Source organism: Dama dama, chromosome 14 (genome assembly GCF_033118175.1).
Source record: "Dama dama isolate Ldn47 chromosome 14, ASM3311817v1, whole genome shotgun sequence".
Lineage (NCBI taxonomy): Eukaryota > Metazoa > Chordata > Mammalia > Artiodactyla > Cervidae > Dama > Dama dama.
In genome coordinates, this window is record NC_083694.1 from 554,653 (window position 1) to 575,702 (window position 21,050).

General features: G+C 42.1%; 1 protein-coding gene across 1 annotated transcript in view; it reads right to left on the reverse strand.

The window, feature by feature from the left end:
* Nucleotides 1–322: 322 nt before the first annotated feature.
* Nucleotides 323–21,050, reverse strand: part of LOC133069524 (chitotriosidase-1-like) — a 53,676-nt gene continuing 32,948 nt past the window's right edge. Inside the window, 7 exon segments of the mRNA XM_061161161.1 lie at nt 323–564; nt 2,088–2,221; nt 8,741–8,836; nt 9,480–9,613; nt 9,813–9,976; nt 11,655–11,713; nt 12,278–12,478. Coding sequence (XP_061017144.1) covers nt 323–564; nt 2,088–2,221; nt 8,741–8,836; nt 9,480–9,613; nt 9,813–9,976; nt 11,655–11,713; nt 12,278–12,478 — 1,030 coding nt within the window.

Below are 21,050 nucleotides of genomic sequence, written 5' to 3' on the forward strand. Positions count from 1 at the left end.
TTTTGTCACCTCCCACCCTTGGTTCTCTGCCTTCCTCAGGGTAAGTTTTGAACTAACAGAGTGCTCAGATAGCCTCTGTAAATTGTCCCATCTGAGGACAGTGAGGTTCAAACCAAAGATTTATTTTTCAAGTAAACTAAGGCAGCCCAGGAAGAGCAGAACGGGACTGCTGACAGAGGCTGCCCAAGGCTGAGAACAGAACGCTTGGATGAGGAAAGACGCAAGAAGCCCGACCGTAGCCGCCAGGGGGCGCTAGGGAGGTGGGCTGTGGAACGGCCCTGGGCCCTTACCCAGGCGCTGGGGCTGAAGGGGCCTTGGAGACTCAACTCCAGGTGCAGAGTTTGCAAGAGGAGCTGAACACAGGCTCCTCGGGTTGCTTTGCTGGAACAACCACCCCTATACAACTGTAGTAACTGGACCAGTCCAGAAGGTTGGGGTGAAGCCCATCAGCTTTGCCCTGGCATGAAGCATCTTGTCCAAGGCTGGAACCGTGCTCAGGTTCAGAGGGCTGACGTAGTGCAGGAACATCAGGCTCTGGGGGGTCTAAAGGCATATGTGGAAGACCTGGGGAAACAGCAATGATGCAAACACGACCCCTCCAAAAGATCTCAAACCCATAGGCTAACACACAGGCAGCATAGTCAGAAGACCACAGTCAGGCAGCAGCTCAACACACCACACCCTAGGGGCAAGGAAAGTCAGACACCCCAGGCAGAGAACAGCCACTCACAAGCAGTCAATGGCCATCATATGCAAACCCAACCAAGCAACGGTGAGGGCCAGTGGGGGCCACACTGAAGGCTCAGCGCAGGCTTCACCCTTTTTTATTTTTTATTTTTTTTTGCTTCTGAGTTATTGCTGAGACCAGGCATAGCTGATTACTTTTTGCTGGGCTGCTTTCAGTCCTGCCTTTATACAGATTAGAAAATGATCTCTTTCCCAGATGTGCTCAGGGTCATTATAATTCCAGTTAGGATCGGAGGAGAGGACTGCAGTTTCCCCTACTGGGTATCTATCGCTTGACATGTGAAGCCCTGTTGCATACCTCCAGGCTTCCTTTAAGACCCTAGTATGTTCAGGGTCAGATAAAGTTTGACTAAATATGACCATGATGTCCTTCCATGTCAAGTCAAAGGCCAAAGAAATATGTTGGAACATATCTATGTATTTGCCTGGGTTGTCTGTATAGCTTCCCAGGTCTTGTTTGATCTGTCTTAGTTCTAAGAGGGAGAAGAGTTTATAGATGCGGGTTGGTCCGAATTCTCCTCCAGTTTCAACTAAGGGACATACTCGAGCTGGCTTTTGTGGAGGGGGTGCTCCCGGATATGGGGGCACGCTTGGATACAAGGAAGAAGCACCAGGCAACTTGGGAGCTGTGGGAGGTGAGCCTTCACAGGGGGGTTCCTTCTCTTGGTTGCCTGTGCCTAACACCATTTGCCTAGTGGGCTCCCTTTTAGGGTGTACAACAATCCCATACTTAAGACAGAGTTCCTTCATATCTCTCAGTCTGAAGAAAATTTGGACATAGGGGATCTCTGTCCATTTCCCTTGTCTTTTGCAGAATAATTCTAATTGCAGGATGGTATTGTAATTTAAAGTCCCATCCTCGGGCCAGTGTTCCTTGTCCCCCAGTGGATACCGTGGCCACGCAGTGGCACAAAAGAATTTTAAAAGACTCTTCCTCAGAGCTAGAGGATCGAACAGCTTCCAGTTGTCAAGGATGCATCTCAAAGGCGTCTGCCGGGAAGTGGACTGGTTATTTCCCATCCAGTACTGTGGCAACCTGAGAGCCAGGCATCCAGGCTTCGTCCTTGAGAAGAGAGACCGAGGGCCCTCTGCAGGGAAGCGCTGGTCACCAACACCCTTGGCCAGCACTGGTACAATCATAAGGAGGAAGAAGAAAGTGTGAAAAGAGAATGGTTTCAACAGCTTCCTCAGCTACTGGGGGAAGAATTTGGGAAATCACAGTACTGGGGCAGTTATTTCCTCAGAAGAAGCCAGTACCTGAGGTTCAGGGAGGTGGGGGGGGGGGGGGCGGTTCATACTTTACCCAGAATTTTGCCTCTGGTCCCTAGCCCCTTACTCACTCAAGTCCAACCGCAATGTCTTGATGAGGGGATACCAGCTCTGGTTACAGAAGAAACCAGCAAAATCATCTGTGTCCAGTGTCCAAACTGCAGATGCTTTACAATCTGAGCCACCAGGGATATGTATCCATCTCCTAGGACAATGGAAATAAAAAGAAAAATAAACAAATGGGACCTACTTAAACTCAAAAGTTTTTCTTGCACAGCAAAGGAAACAATAAACAAAATGAAAAGACAACCCACTGATTGGGAGAAAACATTTGCAAATGATTTGACTGGTAAGGGATTAGTCTCCAAAATTTACAAACAGCTTAGAAGGACAGCATCAAAGAAAACAATCCACTCAACAAATGTGTAGAAGACCTAAATAGATATTTCTTAAGAAAAAAAAAATACAAACTTAAATTTTCTTGGAAATATTTTAAGTTTTTATGACATTGAAAACAATAGTAGGACAACTGGCTGAAAAGCAAGAAACCAGCTCTATTACTTTGTAGCTTTGTGACCTTGGGTAAACTACATAGATTTGATACATCTTAGTCTTCTCACTTTCTGAAATTCTCTAAAGTCATAACAACCTCTAATAAATTACTTGTACAGAAAAAAAAAAAAAAGCTAGACTAATAAAGAGCGGTATTCCTCAAAAAAAAAAAGAAAAAAAAAATACAGATGGTCAATAGGCATATGAAAAGATGTTCAACATCACTAATTATTAGAGAAATGAAAATAAAAAATACAATGAGATATCACCTCACATAAGCCAGAATGGTTATCTTCAAAAAAATCCACAAAAAGTTCTGGAGAGGATGTGGAGAGAATGGAACCCTCCTACACTGTTGGTGGGAATGTAAATTGGTACAGATACTATAGAGAACAATATGGTGGTCCTTGAATAACTAAAAATAGAGCTACCATTAGATAAGGTGTTATGTTCAACTCTTTGAAGCCCCAAGGATTGTAGCCTACCAGTCTATGAAATTCTCCAGGCAAGAATACTGGAGGGGGTAGCTATTCACTTCTCCAGAGAGATACCATATGACCTTGCAATCCCACCCCTGGGCATATATCCAGAGAAAAACATGATTTGAAAAGATACATGCATCCCAATGTTAATTGCAGCACTGTTTACAACAGCCAAGATGTGGAAGCAATATAAATGTCTATCAACAGATGAATGGATAAAGAAGATATGGTATGTGTATGTGTGTGTATGTGTAATACTACTCAGCCATTAAAAAAGAATGAAATAATGCCATTGGCAGCCACATGGATGGACATAGAAAGCTTATATTGAGTGTAGTAAGTCAGACAGAGAAGAGGAAATATCATATGACATCCCTTATATGTAGAATCTAAAAAGAAATGATACAAACAAACCTACTTACAAAACAGAAAGAGACTCACTTAGAAAATGAGGCATGGCTGCTGAGGGAAAGGCTGGTTAGGGAGTTTGGGATGAACATGTACGCACTGTTATGTTTAAAATGGATAACCAACAAGGACTTACCGTATAACACATGGTACCCTGCTCACTGTTATGCAGCCCTGGATAGGAAGGGAGGTTTGGGGGAGAATGGATGGATACATGTGTATGTTACGGCTGAATCCCTGTACTGGTCGCCTGAAACTATCACAATATTGTTCATGCTCAGTTGCTCAGTCACGTCCGACTCTTTACACCCCAATGAGCTGCAGCACAACAGACTTCCCTGTTCTTTACTATTTCTGGAGGTTAGCTCAATCTCATGTCCATTGAATTGGTGATGCCATCCAACCATCTCATCTTCTATCATCCCCTTCTCCTCCTGCCTTCAATCTTTCCCAGCATCAGGGTCTTTTCCAATGAGTCAGCTCTTTGCATCAGGTTGTCAAAGTGTTGGAGTTTCAGCTTCAGCATCAGTCCTTCCAGTGAATGTTCAGGGCTGATTTCCTTTAGGATTGACTGGTTTAATCTCCTTGCAGTAGAAGGGACTCTCAAGTGTCTTTTTCAGCACCACAGTTAGAAAGCATCAATTCTTTGGCACTCAGCTGTTTTTATGGTCCAACTCACATCTGTACATAACTACTATAAAAATCATAGCTTTGGCTATACGAACCTTTGTTGGTGAAGTGATGTCCTGCTTTTTAATACTCAGTCTAGATTTGTCATAGCTTTCCTTCCAAGGAGCAAGCATCTTTTAATTTCATGTCTGCAGTGATTTTGGAGTCCAAAAAAATAAAGTCTGTTACTGTTTCCATTGTTTCCCCATCTATTTGCTGTGAAGTGATGGGACTGGATGCCATGACCTTATTTTTTGAATGTTGAGTTTTAAGCCTGCTTTTTCACTCTCCTCTTTCACCTTCATCAAGAAGCTCCTTAGTTCCTCTTCATTTTCTGCGGTATGAGTGGTAACATTTGCATATCAGAGGTTATTGATATTTCTCCTGACAATCTTTATTCCATCTTAAGCTTCATCCAGCCCAGCATTTCACATGATGTACTCTACATATAAGTTAAATAAGGAGGGTGACAACAAACAGCCCTGATACTCCTTTCCAAGTTTTGAAACAGTCCATTGTTCCATGTCTGGTTCTAACAGTTTCTTCTTGACCTGCATATATATTTCTCAAGAGGCAGGTAAGGTGGTCTGGTATTCCCATTTCTTTAAGAATTTTCCATAGTTTGGTGTGATCCACACAGTCAAAAGCCTTAGCAATCAAGCAGAAGTAGATATTTTTCTGGAATTCCCTTGCTTTCTCTATGATCCAATGAATGTTGGCAATTTGATTTCTGATTCCTCTGCCTTTTCTAAACCCAGCATGTATATCTGAAAGTTCTTTGTTCACAAACTGTTGAAGCTTAGCTTGAAGGATTTTGAGCATCACTTTGCTAGCATGTGAAATGAGTGCAATTGTGTGGTAGTTTGAACATTCTTTGGCATTACCCTTCTTTGTGGTTGGAATGAAAACTCACCTTTTTCAGTCCTCTGACCACTGCTGAGTTTTCCAAATTTCCAATGGCATACTGAATGCAGCAGTTTAACAGCATCATCTTTTAAGATTTGAAATAGCTTAGCTGGAACTCCATCACCTCCACTAGCTTTGTATGTAGTAATGCTTCCTAAGGTCCACTTGACTTCACACTCCAGGATGTCTGAATCTAGGTGAGTAATGATACCATTGTGGTTATCCCAGTCATTAAAACCTTTTTTGTATAGTTCCTCTGAGTATTCTTGCCACCTCTTCTTAATACCTTCCACTTCTGTTAGGTTCATACTGTTTCTATCCTTTATTGTGCCCTTCTTTGCATGAAATATTCCTTTAGTATCTCTAATTTTTCTTGAAGAGCTCTCTAGCCTTTACCGTTCTATTGTTTTCCTCTATTTCTTTGCACTGTTCACTTAAAGCCTTCTTATCTCTCCTTGCTATTATTTGGAACTCTGCATTCAGATGTGCATCTTCCCTTTTATCCTTTGCCTTTAGCTTCTCTCATTTTCTTAGCTATTTGTAAGGTCTCCTTAGACAACCATTTTCCTTTTTGCATTTCTTTTTCTTGGGGATGGTTTTGGTCACTGCCTCCTGTACAGTGTTAAGAACCTCTGTCAACAGTTCTTCAGGCAATCTGTCAGATCTAACCCCTTGACTCTATTTGTCACTTCCACTGTATAAGCATAAGAGATTTGATTGAGGTCATACCTGAATGGCTTAGTGGTTTTCCCTACTTTCTTCAACTTGACTCTGAATTTTGCAATAAGGAGCTGGTGATCTGAATCACAGTCAGCTTCAAGTCTTGTTTTTGCTGACTGCATAGAGCTTCTCTACCTTTGGCTGCAAAGAATATAACCATCTAATTTTGGTATTGACCATCTGGTGATGTCCATGTGTAGAGTTGTTGCTTGTGTTGTTGGAAGAGGGTGTTTGCTATGACCAGTATGTTCTCTTGGCAAAACTCTGTTAGCCTTTATCTTGCTTCATTATGTACTCCAAGGCCAAACTTGACTGTTACTCTGGGTATCTCTTGACTTCCTATTTTTGCATTCCGTCCCCTGTTATGAAAAGGACATCTTTTTTGGGTGTTGGTTCTAGAAGGCCTTGTAGGTCTTCATAGAACTGTTCAACTTCAGCTTCTTTGGGATTAGTGTTGGGGTATAGGGTTGAATTACAGATGTTCAATTCCAGATATTCAACCTGGATTTAGAAAAGGCAGAGGAACCAGAGAGCAAATTGCTAACATCCATTGTATCATCAAAAAAGCAAGAGAGTTCCAGAAAAACATCTACTTCTGCTTTATTGACTATGCCAAAGCCTTTGACTGTGTGGATCACAACAAAGTGTGGAAAACTCTTAAAGAGATGGAAATACCAGATCATCTGACCTGCCTCTTGAGAAATCTGTATGAAAGTCAAGAAGCAATAGTTAGAACTGGATATGAAACAACAGACTGTTCCAAATTGGGAAAGGAGTAAGCCAAGGCTGTATGTTGTCACCCTGCTTATTTAACTTATATGCAGAGTACATCATGTGAAATGTCAGGCTGGATGAAGCACAAGCTGGAATCAAGATTGCCAGGAGAAAGATCAATAACCTCAGATATGCAGATGACACCACCCTTATGGCAGAAAGCGAAGGAGAACTAAAGAACCTCGTGATGAAAGTGAAAGAGGAGAGTGAAAAAGTTGGCTTAAGGCTCAACATTCAAAAACTAAGATCATGGCATCCAGTCCCACCACTTCATGGCAAATAGATAGGGAAACAATGGAAACAGTGACAGACTTTTTTTTTTTTGGGGGGGGGGGGCTCCTAAATCACTGCAGATGGTGACTACAGCCATGAAATTAAAAGTCACTTGCTCCTTGGAAGAAAAGTTAATGACCAACCTAGACAGCATATTAAAAAGCAGAGATGTTACTTTGCCAGTGAAGGTCTGTCTAATCAAAGCTATGGTTTTTCCTGTAGTCATGTATGGATGTGAGAGTTGGACTATAAAGAAAGTTGAGCATTGAAGAATTGAACTTTTGAACTGTGGTATTGGAGAAGACTCTTGAGAGTCCCTTGGACTGTAAGGAGATCAAACCAGTCAATCCATAAGGAAATCAGTCCTGAATATTCATTGGAAGAACTGATGCTGACGGTCCAATAATCTGGCCACCTGAAGCGAAGAACTGACTCATTTGAAAAGACCCTGCTGCTGGGAAAGATTGAAGGCAGGAGGAGAAGGGGACAACTGAGGATGAGATGATTGGATGGCATCACCAACTCGATGGACATGAGTTTGAGTAAGCTCCGGGAGTTGGTGATGGACAGGGATGCATAGCGTGCTGCAGTCCATGGGGTCACAAAGAGTCAGACATGACCGAGTGACTGAACTGAACTGAACCGACTGTGATATTGAATGGTTTGCCTTGAAAATGAACTGTGATCATTCTGTCATTTTTGAGATTGCACCCAAGTACTGTATTTCTGACTCTTCTGTTGACCATGAGCGCTACTCCATTTCTTCTAAGGGATTCTTGCCTACAGTAGTAGATATATTCATTATCTGAATTAAATTTGCCCATTCCCATTCATTTTAGTTCACTGATTCCTAAAATATTGATGTTCACTCTTGTTCCTGCTTGACCACATCCAATTTACCTTGATTCATGGACCTAATATTCCAGGTTTGTATGCAATATTGGTATTTACAGCATTTGACTTTGCTTTCACCACTGGACATATCCACAACCGGGAGTCATTTCCTCTTTGGTTCAGCCTCTTCATTGCTTCTGGAGCTATTTCTCTGCTCCCCTCCAGTAGTATATTTGACACGTACTGACCAGGGCAGTTCATCTTTTAGTGTCATATCTTTTTGCCTTTTTATACGGTTCATGGGGCTCTCAAGGCAAGAATTCTGAAGTGGTTTGCCATTCCCTTCTCCTGTAGACCACAACTTGTCAGAACTCTCCACCCTGACTCATCTGTCTTGGGTGACCTACACGGCATGGCTCATGGTTTCATAAAGTTATACAAAGCTATGATCCATGTGATCATTTTGGTTAGTTTTCTGTGATTTTGGTTTTCATTTTGTCTCCCCTCTGATGGATGAGGATAAGAGGCTTGTGCAAGCTTCCTGATGGAAGTGGCTAGCTGTGGGGAAAACTGGGTCTTGCTCTGGTAGGCCATGCTCAGTAAATCTTTAATCCTATTTTCTGCTGGTGAGTGAGGTTATGTTCCCTTGCTGTAGTTCGGCCTAAGGCCAAAGTAAGGTAGGCGTCATGGCGACCTTTTCCAAAAGGACCTTTGCCAGTTCACCATGCCTCCCAAGACTGCTGCTGTCTGTGTCCCTGACCTCCACTAGAGACTCCAAAACACTTGCAGGCAAGTCTGGCTCAGTCTCTTTTGGGGTTACTGCTCCTTTATCCTATGTCCTGGTGCACACAAGGTTTTGTTTGTGTCCCTCCAAGAGTCTTGTTTCCCCAGCCCTGTGGAAGTTTCTCCTCAGCAGTGACATGCAAAAGGAAAATAAAGTAAACCAACAAGCAAGAAACAGACAAATCCTGTCTTCTCCACGCTTTGCTTACTGTCTTGCTTTTGCCTTCCATGAGGTTTCTTAAGACTGAAAAGGGGCCACTGGAAAGGCCTGTGCAAGGGGTCTTCTATCACTTAACACCTTGAGTCTGTCCATGACCCCGCACTCTCCCCGCCTCTTACGGAGAGAGCTGTCGTGCCCTGGAGCCTTCTCCCAAGAGCCATGGAGGTCATGGGCCCTCAGTCTGTGGGAATCCAGGTTCCTGCATGAAGCAAGGGAAGAGCGGGTGAGGGGCTGGTGAGCAGGATGGAGCTCTCCCCCCTTGCTTGCTCCCTCCTTCCCCGCACAGTGTGTGGCCTGGGGAAAGACCAGCCACACGCTGGGTAGTGGGGGCGGCTGGCTCTGGCTCTGGGAGACACGACACAGGCGGCACTCCCGTCACCCCATTATCCAGGCCGTTCTCTTTCTTGGCCGCGCACGTCTTTAGCCTGCTCCCCACTCTGTCCCCTCAGCACCCTCAGGACAGAGTCCACTCAGGATGCCTTGTGCTGTTTTGAAGGGAAATCTAGTTCAACATTTCTCAAACTTTAGTTGTACAAATAAATTACCTGAGAATCTCATTAAGGTACAAGTTCTGATTCTATAGGCCTAGGGTGGGAAGGAGCTAGACAACTCATTCTCCTAGAGATGCTAAAGACTTCCTTCTTTTTTTTCAAGACTGAATTCTTAAGGGAAAGTCCAAGGCTCCAAAGAGAGGGACTCCAGAGGGGTGAAATAGCAGATAAGGTAAGCTAATCCTCTCTGGGTCTGCTGGTGTTACAGGGAGTCCCCGCTCTAACTGAGGGAGGCTTAGCTTGCCCTTGGTCTCTCTCCCCTGCAGAGAACACAGAGTCCTTGCCATCTGCCTGAGACTCAGAGCAATTTTGTCCACCTCATGTCCAGCTTCTTTGCAGTGTCGTCCTGCTGGAATCACTGAGCTCAGCAGGAGGCATGCTTTCCTTGAGGTCTGGGCTTCCTGCTGAAAGGCACAGACCAGGTCCTGCAAGAGCAGCTCAGAGTGAACACACAGGCAGGGACCATGTAGCGCAGTGAGCCCCAAGCAAATTTTCCCACTCAGGAGCTGAAAACTGACCACAGGTCGATACTTCATAGATAAATGAAGCAGCCGAGCCTGGGACAGAGCAGTACCTATGTGTCCCCCTGACTGACTAGATCTCTCCTACCTCACCCAATCATACCTGCACCAGGGCTGTGAAGGGCTGCTTATCTGAGAGGGGGCTCCCTCAGCTTCCTGGGTACTCCCAGTCAAGGTCAAGGCCATCGAAATCATATTTGTGCAGAAACCTGATGGCTGAGTCGACAAAGGTCTGTCAGTTGTTGACTGTAGCTACCATGTCTGTCCCGAATATTCATTGCAAGGACTGATGCTGAAGCTGAAATTCCAATACTTTGGCTACCTGATGCGAACAACTGACTCATTTGAATAGACCCTGATGTTGGGAACGATTGAAGGTGGGAGGAGAAGGGGACGGCAGAGGATGAGAAGGTTGGATGGCATCACTGACTCAATAGACATGAGTCTGAGTAAACTCTGGGAGTTGGTGATAGACAGGGAGGCCTGGCATGCTGCAGTCCATGGGGTCACAGAGTCAGACATGACTGAACAGCTGAACTGAACTGAACTGAACCAAGTCCGTGAACCTGTGGGATGATGAAGGGCAGTGTGGGTCTGTCTTATATGGGACAGTGCGTCATGCTCCTTCAGAGGCATGAGAGAAACCTCTCAGGATATTGGCACTTGGCTATCTAGGCCAGGACAGTGCTGGAGGCATGCTTCAGAAGCTACTGGGTCCTTGCTGGGTGGGTTAAGGCCCGGCGAAGGGAAAGGGCCAATGTAGAAGTGTGCTCTGCCTCCAAACATTGATATCAACAGGGGCACATGGACTCACTAGGAGCTCTGCTTCCCAGAATTTCCTCCAGAAGCCTGCTGCCACATCCCTGCCCAGAGACTTGTCCTACTCTGAATCAGAGCTGGGTGTCAACCTAGCATGGAGGTTGGGAAAAAGGAATGGAATGAGTTTCTAAGATGAAGAGGAAGAGAAGCCCAGCAGTTTAGTGAGGATCTGGGTAATCTTGAGAGCCTGCTGTTCCAGTTCCTTGGCAGGGTTCCTTGCCAACAAACTTTTCTTCTAACTCACATTTGTAGAGTGCTTCGTGGCTATTGGTATTACTATGACTAATTCAGAGCTCTCTAAAAGTCCTAAGGTGCCCCAGGAACTACCCCCACCACATCCTACTTCCTCAAGAAGTCCCTGGACTTCTTGGAGGTCTTGAGTTTTTAAAGACTATTTCTATTTTTTTAATTTATTAATTTGATTTATCTAATAGCATCAGTTTTTAAGTGGGGTTTGTGTGCCCGGGAACTCCAGGCTAAGAACTCTGAATTTCAATGAAAAATCTATATAACTAGTGCTTTGGGAAGGGGAGTCATAAAGTTCATCAGGTTTTTAAAAGGGTTCATGATCCAAAAAATATTAGAAAGACTGGCTTAGAATTTAGGGGACCATGCATTCATGATTTTCTAGGAAAAGTCTGATTCCAAATATACCATTCCACTATCTCCATAAATAGTCAAAAATATCTTGGAAATGTCAATATTCTGCTATCCCAGCTTGATCTCACAGACTGTCTTTTACACCCAGAAAGGGAACAAAAACCCCCAGATATCCTGTTTCAGAGCTCAGAAAGTATAGATATTATATGTTGTCTGGGATTAGTTGAGACTCTCCCTCTACCCATTTCATGGAGGAAAAGGCTGAGGCCTGAGAAGAGGTCAGAATCTCTGGGCTGCATTTAAAGCAAGACAATATATAATGGCCTGGAGCTAAGCCCACTCCACTGCCTCCCAATGAGGTAGCAAGAACTCAGAAGGAAGCTCAGCTCTCAGAGTCCACTCTTCCCTCTCATTCCCCCTCATCCTGGCCACACCTCAACATGGCTGATTCCCTGATGGGGGTCTCTCTAGACAGTTCCCCAGTTCCCCACCAGGGACCCTGCCATGTAGGTGCCCACAACAACTCACTTCTGAGTGCCAAAGCTCCAGCCCCCAAAGGCCAGCAGTGTCTTCAGCTTGGGATTCCTGGGAAAGACAAGAGAAGTGCCAGGATTGATCCAGCCAGGGTCCTGGGACTCATATCACTAACAAGGAGACTTGCAGGGCTGATGGCATGAGGTTGGGGATATCTAAATCTCTGCTCAGAATCAGTACCAGGGAAGCTCTAGATTGGGAAAGAAAAGACATATCTCAGCATTTAAGGACTTTTCCTCTGGCTGGGGAGCTGTACACTCAAGGAACTCAGAAAGCAAGAGATCAGGGCAGATCTTCAGAGAGGCTTTATTAAGGTAGTAATAACACTTGAGCTGAAGGATAGATTTTAGGAGAAATAGGGCACTCATTCCCAGCAGAGGAAAAGTTTCACAATCCAGATTCCACTTAGACCTAAACTGGAAGGGCCCTTAAGAAGTCCTTATCTACATGCACCTCTTCCATATAAGAACAAGAAGCTCAGACAGGTGATGAGATTTGCCTAAATCCACATAGCAGGTCTGTAGCTAGATTGCAGTGCTAGGGAAGGTTTCTGGCTTTGAGAGGAGGCACCTGCTTTCTCTACCTCCCATCCCCACTCCCTCCACTGCAGCTCGCATCTTCTGCAAGCCATGGAATTCTTTGTAGAGTGTCTCCTCATTCCACTCTATGGAGCTAAGTTGGTGACTGTCCATGCCAGGAAAGGCACGGATGAGGTGGGTGCACGGGCTGGGGTCCACATCCTCGGGTAAGAAGCAAGCAGCCCCCTCTCTGTACTGGAGGCAGTTACTGAAGTAGCAGACCAGTTTGGAGCAGAGCCTGGCCAGTTGGGGCAAAGAAAAGAAATAGCAATCAGAAAGGCCTGCTGTGGACTGGTACCTTCTGCCTGGAGGCAGAACCTATGTCATGCCAGAGTGTGTTAAACATGGCCCTTTGTCAGCTGAAGGCAGAGGCAGGACTTTTAAAACACAGCTTGGAATACTTCAGAATGTTAATTAAAACACAAATACATAAGGTAGCAGAGAGGAGGCCCCAGGTGCAGGCTGAGTTTATGTCTCTTTAGTCTTGTCTTAAAGAGGTTTGCATTTACTATTATCCCCATGGGGTCGCAAGGAGTAGAACACGACCAAGCACCTTTCACTTTTACTTGCAGACCACCTGTTTATTAATATTACTGACAGAAAGTGAAAGTGTTAGTCACTCAGTCGTGTCCAACTCTTTGCAACCCCATGAACCATAGCCCTCCAGGCTCCTCTGTCCATGGGATTCTCTAGGCAAGAATACTGGAGTGGGTTGCTGTTCCCTTCTTCAGGGGATCTTCTTGACCCAGGGATCGAACCTGGGTCTCCTGCATTGCAGGCAGATTCTTTACTGTCTGGGCTACTAAGGAAGCCCAAGGTTCTAAGAATAAGAATTTTCTCTAAGAAATGGCAGCTTGTTTCTGGCATCCTCACAGCCTGTGGAAGGACTCTGTGGGTAGGGCTTCTCCTCCCAGGTCGGAGGTGGTCTAGCAGTGATGGCTCCCACCAAAGACAGCACTGTGTTAATTTGGCCAGAACATCAGGAAACAAGGATCCCTGAAGCTGCCTAATCTCTTTAGCCTTGGCTTAGAGATCCCAATCTGAAAATGACAGTTTGGTCTCTGAGGGCTCGTTTAGCCTCGAGACTATGATTGTGTGTATTGTACAGGCCAACGTTTTATGCCAGAGACTTGGCAGAGTGAGTTTGGACTGGAGCATGTCTGTGGCCATGGTCTAGACCCTCGGAGTTCCTTTTGCACAGACAGGTTCTCTCAACACCCACTCCAGCCCCCATGTGAGCAAAGAGAGGATGAGTGGGGGGAGCAGTGATGAGTGGCAATAGGAGGGTGCGTGGGAACTCAGAGCATGGAAAGCTGGCTGAGACTCCCCCAAGGCCATGGAGCACTCCAAGGAGGGGGAGTCAGAACCCTCAGGTTGTTACTGACCCTAACCAGTGGTACCTGGGGGTGAAGTTCGCTGATAGGGACTGGAGGTGTTGCCTGAGTGATATAGAAGGACGATTAATTACTTCCCCAAGTCAAAAGAAGGAAGGAAGGGATTAACCCATAAAGCACATACCTGGGACCATCTAGAAAGGAACCAGGAGGTTTTTTTTAAATTTTGTATCAGCTTGCCATAGCATATGGAATATTGTGCATGTATTTTTGTACTATAGAGGCAACAAAGTCTAGTTAACAACAGGAAACTTGGAATTTCATGCCTAGGTTGAAATCCCAACTCTGCAACTTTTTAGCCAAATAATTCAACTCTCTCCTTCATAAAATGGGAATGATGATTTTTCTTATCTCCAGGACTATTGTGTGAATGTAGATAATGTATGTGAAACACACAGAGGAATGCTGGCATAGTAAGCTCTGTTCTAAGTGCTTTACATATATTAACATTAACCTTTCATCCACACAAGATTCTGTTATCATAAGTAAGAGTCATATGGCAAATTCCCCCTGGCTGTCTATTTTACATATGGCACTATATAGGTTTCCGTGCTACTCTCTCCATACATCCCACCCTTTCCTTCCTTCCAAGCATGTCCACAAGTCTTTTCTCTATGTCTGCATCTCCAATGCTGCCCTGCAAATAGGTTCATCAGTATCATCTGTCTAGATTCCCTATATATGCATTAATATACCATATTTGTTTTTCTCTGACTTTATGCTCTAGGTTCATCCACCTCATTAGAACTGACTCAAATGCATTTCTTTTATGGCTGAGTAATATTCCATTGTATATATGTGCCACAGCTTCTTTATCCAGTCATCTGTCAATGAATATCTAGGTTGCTTCCATGTTCTGGCTATTGTAAATAGTGCTGCAATGAACAATGAACATGTGTATTTTTCAGTTTTGGTTTCCTCATGGTATATGCCTAGGAGTGGGATTGCTAGGTGATATGGTGGTTTTATTCCTAGTTTTTTAAAGGAATCTCCATACCATCTTCCATAGTGGCTGTATCAATTTACATCTGAACAACAGTGCAAGAGTATTCCCTTTTCTCCACACCCTCTCCAGCATTTATTGTTAGTACACTTTTGGATGATGGCCATTCTGGCCAGTGTGAGGTGATATTGCAGTTTTGATTTGCATTTTTCTTTAATAATGAGCGATGTTGAGCATCTTTTCATGTGTTTGTTAACCATCTGTATGTCTTCTTTGGAGAAATGTCTGTTTAGGTTGTTTTTCCACTTTTTGATTGGGTTGTTTGTTTTTCTGATATTGCATTGTGTGAGCTGCTTGTATATTTTGGAAATTAATCCTTTGTCAGTTGTTTCATTTGCTATTATTTTCTCCCATTCTAAGGGTTGTCTTTTCACCCTGCTTATAGTTTCCTTTGCTGTGCAAAAGCTTTTAAGTTTAATCAGGTCCCACTTGTTTACTTTTGTTTTTATTTCACTTACTCTAGGAGGTGCGTCATAGAGGATCTTGCTTTGATTTATGTCATCGAGTGTTCTGCCTATGTGTTCATCTGAGAGTTTTATGGTTTCTGGTCTTACATTTATCTCTTTAATAAATTTTGAGTTTACCTTTGTGTATGGTGTTAGGAAGTATTCTAATTTCATTCTTTTACAGGTAACTGTCCAGTTTTCCCAGCACCATTTATTGAAGAGCTGTCTTTGCCTCATTGTATATTCTTGCCTCCTTTGTCAAAAATAAGGTACCCATAGGTGCATGGGTTTATTTATGGGCTTTCTATCTTGTTCCATTGGTCTATATTTCTGTTTCTGTGCCAGTACCATACTGTCTTGATGACTGTAGCTTTGTAGTGTAATCTGAAGTCAGGAAGGTTGATTCCTCCAGCTCCATTCTTCTTTCTCAAGACTGCATTGGCTATTTGGGGTCTGCTGTGTTTCCATGTGAACTGTGAAAGCTTTTGTTCTAGTTCTGTGAAAAATGCCAATGGCAATTTGATAGGGATCACATTGAATCTGTAGATTGCATTTGGTAGTATAGTCATTTCACAATATTGATTCTTCCTACCTAGGAACGTGGAATATCTCTCCATCTGTTTATGTCATCTTTTATTTCTTTCATTAGTGTCTTATAATTTTCTGTGTACAGTTCTTTCATCTCCTTAGGTAAGTTTATTTCTAGATATTTAATTCTTCTTGTTGCAATGGTGAATGGGATTAATTCCTTAATTCTCTTTCTGATTTTTCATTGTTAGTATATAGAAATGCAAGTGATTTCTGTGTCCTAATTTTGTATCCTGCTGCTGCTGCTAAGTCGCTTCAGTCGTGTCCGACTCTGTGCGATCCCATAGCAGCAGCCCACCAGGCTCCCCCATCCCTGGGATTCTCCAGGCAAGAACACTGGAGTGGGTTGCCATTTCCTTATCCAATGCATGAAAGTGAAACGTGAAAGTGAAGTAGCTCAGTCATGTCCGACTCTTAGCGACCCCATGGACTGCTGCCTACCATGCTCCTCTGTCCCTGGGATTTTCCAGGCAAGAGTACTGGAGTAGGGTGCTATTGCCTTCTCCATTTTATCCTGCAACTTTGCTAAATTCACTGATTAGCTCTAGTAATTTTCTGATACTGTCTTTAGGGTTTTCTATGTACAGTATCGTGTCATCTGCAGAGTGAGAGCTTTGCTTCTTCTTTTCTGATATGGATCCCTTTTATTTCTTTTTCTTCTCTGATTGCTGTAGCCAGGACTTCCAGAACTATGTTGAATAATAGTGGCGGAAGTGGACACCCTTGTCTTGTTCCTGATCTTAGAGGGAATGCTTTCAGTTTTTCACCATTGAGAAAAATGTTTACTGTGGGCTTATCCTATATGGCCTTTACAATGTTGAGGTAGGTTACTTCTATGCCCATTTTCTGAAGAGTTTTAATCATAAATGGGTGCTGAATTTTGCTAAAGGCTTTTTCTCTATCTATTGAGATGATCATATGGTTTTTATCTTTCAATTTGTTAATTTGGTGTATCACATTGATTGATTTACATATAGTGAAGAATCCTTGCATCCCTGGAATAAACCCAACTTGGTCGTGGTGTATGAGCTTTTCATTATGTTGCTGAATTCTGTTTGCTAAAATTTTGTTGAGGATTTTTGCATCTATGTTCATCAGTGATATTGGCCTGTAGTTTTCCTTTTTTGTGTTGTCTTTGTCTGGTTTTGGTATGAGTGATGGTGGCCTCATAGAATGAATTTGGAAGTGTTCCTTCCTCTGAGATTTTTTGAAAGAATTTTAGAAGGATAGGCATTAGCTGTTCTCTAAATGTTTGACAGAATTCTCCTGTGAAGCCACCTGGTCCTGGGGTTTTGTTTTTTTGAGAGATTTTTGGATCACAGCTTCAGTTTCAGTGCTTGTAATTGGGTTGCTCATAATTTCTATTTCTTCCTGGTTCAGTCTTGGAAGATTGAACTTTTCTAAGAATCTGTCCATTTCTTCCAGGTTATCCATTTTATTGCCATATGGTTGTTCATAATAGTCTCTTATAATCCTTTGTATTTCTGCATTGTCTGTTGTAACCTCTTCTTTTTCATTCCTAATTTTGCTGATTTGATTCTTCTTTCTATTTTCTTGATGAGTCTAGATAAGGATTTATCAATTTTGTTTATCATTTCAAAGAACCAGCTTTTAGTTTTATTAATCTTTACTATTGTTTCTTTCATTTCTTTTTCATTTATTTCTACTCAGATCTTTATGATTTCTTTCCTTCTACTAATTTTGGGGCTTTTTGTTCTTCTTTTTCCAGTTGTTTTAAGTGTAAATTTAGGTTGTCTATTCAATGTTTTTCTTGTTTCTTGAGGTAGGATTATATTGATATACACTTCCCTCTTAGAACTGCTTTTGTTGCATCCCATAGGTTTTGAGTTGTCGTGTTTTCATTGTCATTTGTTTCTAGAAATTTTTGACTTCTCTTTTGATTTCTTTAGTAACCTGTTGGCTATTTAGAAACATATTGTTTAATCTCCATGTGTTTGTGTTCTTACAGTTTTTTTTTTTTTCTTCTTGTAACTGATATCTAGTCTCATGGCGTTGTGGTCATAGAAGATGCTTGATACAATTTCAATTATCTTAAATTTACTAAGATTTGGTTTGTGACCCAAGAGGTGGTCTATCCTGGAGAATGTTCCATGTGCACTTGAGAAAAAAGTGGATTCTTCTGCATTCGGATGGAATGTCCTGAATATATCTATGAGATCCATCTCATTTAATGTATCCTTTAAGACTTCTGTTTCCTTATTAATTTTCTGTTTTGATGATCTGTCCATTGGTGTGAGTGGGGTGTTAAAGTCTCCTACTAATATTGTGTTACTGTCAATTTCTCCTTTTATGTCTATTACTGTTTGTCTTATGTATTGAGGTGCTCCTATGTTGGGTGCATGGTTATTTACAATTGTTAAGTCTTCCTCTTGGATTGATCCTTCAATCATTTTGAAGTGTCCTTCCTTATCTCTTGTAATCTTCCTTATCTTAAGGTCTATTTTGTCTGATATGAGGATTGCCACTCCAGCTTTCTTTTGCTTCCCATTTGCAAGGAATATATTTTTCCATCCTCTCACTTTCAGTCTATATGTGTTTTGAGGTCTGAAATTGGTTTCTTGTATTTTTTCTTGCTTTTGTATCCATTCAGCCAGTCTGTGTCTTTTGGTTGGAGCATTTAATCTATTTACATTTAAAGCAATTATTGATATATATGTTCCTATTTCCATTTTCTAATTGTTTGGGGTTGGTTTTGTAGATTTTTTCCTTCTCTTGTATTTCTTGACTATATAAGTCCCTTTAACATTTGTTTTAAAGCTGGTTTGGTGGTACTGAGTTCTCTTAACTTTTGCTTGTCTGAAAAGCTTTTTATTTCTCCATCAATTTTGAATGAGATCCTTGCTGGGTACAGTAATCTTAGTTGTAGATTTTTTCCTTTCAGTACTTTAAATATATTCTGCCATTCCCTTCTAGCATGCAGAATTTCTGCTGAAAGACCAGCTGTTAAGTGTATGGGGTTTCCCTTGTATGTTACCTGTTGCTTCTCCATTGCCTCTTTTAATATTCTTTCTTTGTGTTTAGTCTTTGTTAGTTTGATTAGTATGTGTCTTGGTGTGTTTCTCCTTGGGTTTATCCTGTATGAGACTCTTTGTACCTCTTGGACTTGATTGCCTATTTCCCTTTCCATGTTGGGGAAATTTTCAGCTATAATCTCTTCAAAAATTTCTCATACCCTTTCTTTCTCTCTTCTTCTTCTGGGACCCCTATAATTTGACTGTTGGTGCCTTTAATATGGCCCCAGAGGCCTCTGAGACTGTCCTGAGCTCTTTTCATTCTTTTTACTTTATTCTTCAGAAGTTATTTCCGCCATTTTATCTTCCACCTCACTGATTTGTTCTTCTGCTTCAGATATTTTGCTACTGATTCCTTCTAGAGTTTTAATTTCAGTAATTGTGTTGTTTATCTCTGTATGCTCATTCTTTAATTCTTCTAGGTCTTTGTTAATTGATTCTTGCATTTTCTCCATTTTATTTTTAAAGGTTTTGATCATCTTTACTATCATTATTCTGAATTCTTTTTCAGGTAATTTTCCTATTTCCTCTTCATTTATTTGTACTTCTGTATTTCAAGTTTGTTCTTTCACTTGTGCAGGATTTCTCTGCCTTTTCTTTTTCTTTTTAATTTACTGTGTTTGAGGTCTTCTTTTCCCAGGCTTCAAGGAAAGTTGAATTATTTCCTTGAAGAAGATTGAATTCTTTCTTCTTTTTGTTTTTTTTTTTTTTTTTTTTTTTTTTTTTTTTTTTTTTCCAGTGGGTTTTGTCATACATTGCTATGAATCAGCCATGGATTTACATGTATTCCCAATCCCGATCCCCCCTCCCACCTCCCTCTCCACCCGATTCCTCTGGGTCTTCCCAGTGCACCAGGCCGGAGCACTTGTCTCGTGCATCCCACCTGGGCTGGTGATCTGTTTCACCATAGTTAGTATACATGCTGTTCTTTTGAAATATCCCACCCTCACATTCTCCCAGAGAGTTCAAAAGTCTGTTCTGTATTTCTGTGTCTCTTTTTCTGTTCTGCATATAGGGTTATCGTTATCACCTTTCTAAATTCCATATACATGTGTCAGTATGCTATAATGTTCTTTATCTTTCTGGCTTACTTCACTCTGTATAATGGGCTCCAGCTTCATCCATCTCATTAGGACTGGTTCGAATGAATTCTTTTTAACGGCTGAGTAATATTCCATGGTGTATATGTACCACAGCTTCCTTATCCATTCATCTGCTGATGGGCATCTAGGTTGCTTCCATGTCCTGGCTATTATAAACAGTGCTGCGATGAACATTGGGGTGCACGTGTCTCTTTCAGATCTGGTTTCCTCAGTGTGTATGCCCAGAAGTGGGATTGCTGGGTCATATGGCAGTTCTATGTCCAGTTTTTTAAGAAATCTCCACACTGTTTTCCATAGCGGCTGTACTAGTTTGCATTCCCACCAACAGTGTAAGAGGGTTCCCTTTTCTCCACACCCTCTCCAGCATTTATTGCTTGTAGACTTTTGGATAGCAGCCATCCTGACTGGCGTGTAATGGTACCTCATTGTGGTTTTGATTTGCATTTCTCTAATAATGAGTGATGTTGAGCATCTTTTCATGTGTTTGTTAGCCATCTGTATGTCTTCTTTGGAGAAATGTCTGTTTAGTTCTTTGGCCCATTTTTTGATTGGGTCATTTATTTTTCTGGAATTGAGCTGCAGGAGTTGCTTGTATATTTTTGAGATTAATCCTTTGTCTGTTTCTTCATTTGCTATTATTTTCTCCCAATCTGAGGGCTGTCTTTTCACCTTACTTATAGTTTCCTTTGTAGTGCAAAAGCTTTTAAGTTTCATTAGGTCCCATTTGTTTAGTTTTGCTTTTATTTCCAATATTCTGGGAGGTGGGTCATAGAGGATCTTGCTGTGATTTATGTCGGAGAGTGTTTTGCCTATGTTCTCCTCTAGGAGTTTTATAGTTTCTGGTCTTACATTTAGATCTTTAATCCATTTTGAGTTTATTTTTGTGTATGGTGTTAGAAAGTGTTCTAGTTTCATTCTTTTACAAGTGGTTGACCAGTTTTCCCAGCACCACTTGTTAAAGAGGTTGTCTTTTTTCCATTGTATATCCTTGCCTCCTTTGTCAAAGATAAGGTGTCCATAGGTTCGTGGATTTATCTCTGGGCTTTCTATTCTGTTCCATTGATCTATATTTCTGTCTTTGTGCCAGTACCATACTGTCTTGATGACTGTGGCTTTGTAGTAGAGTCTGAAGTCAGGCAGGTTGATTCCTCCAGTTCCATTCTTCTTTCTCAAGATTACTTTGGCTATTCGAGGTTTTTTGTATTTCCATACAAATTGTGAAATTCTTTGGTCTAGTTCTGTGA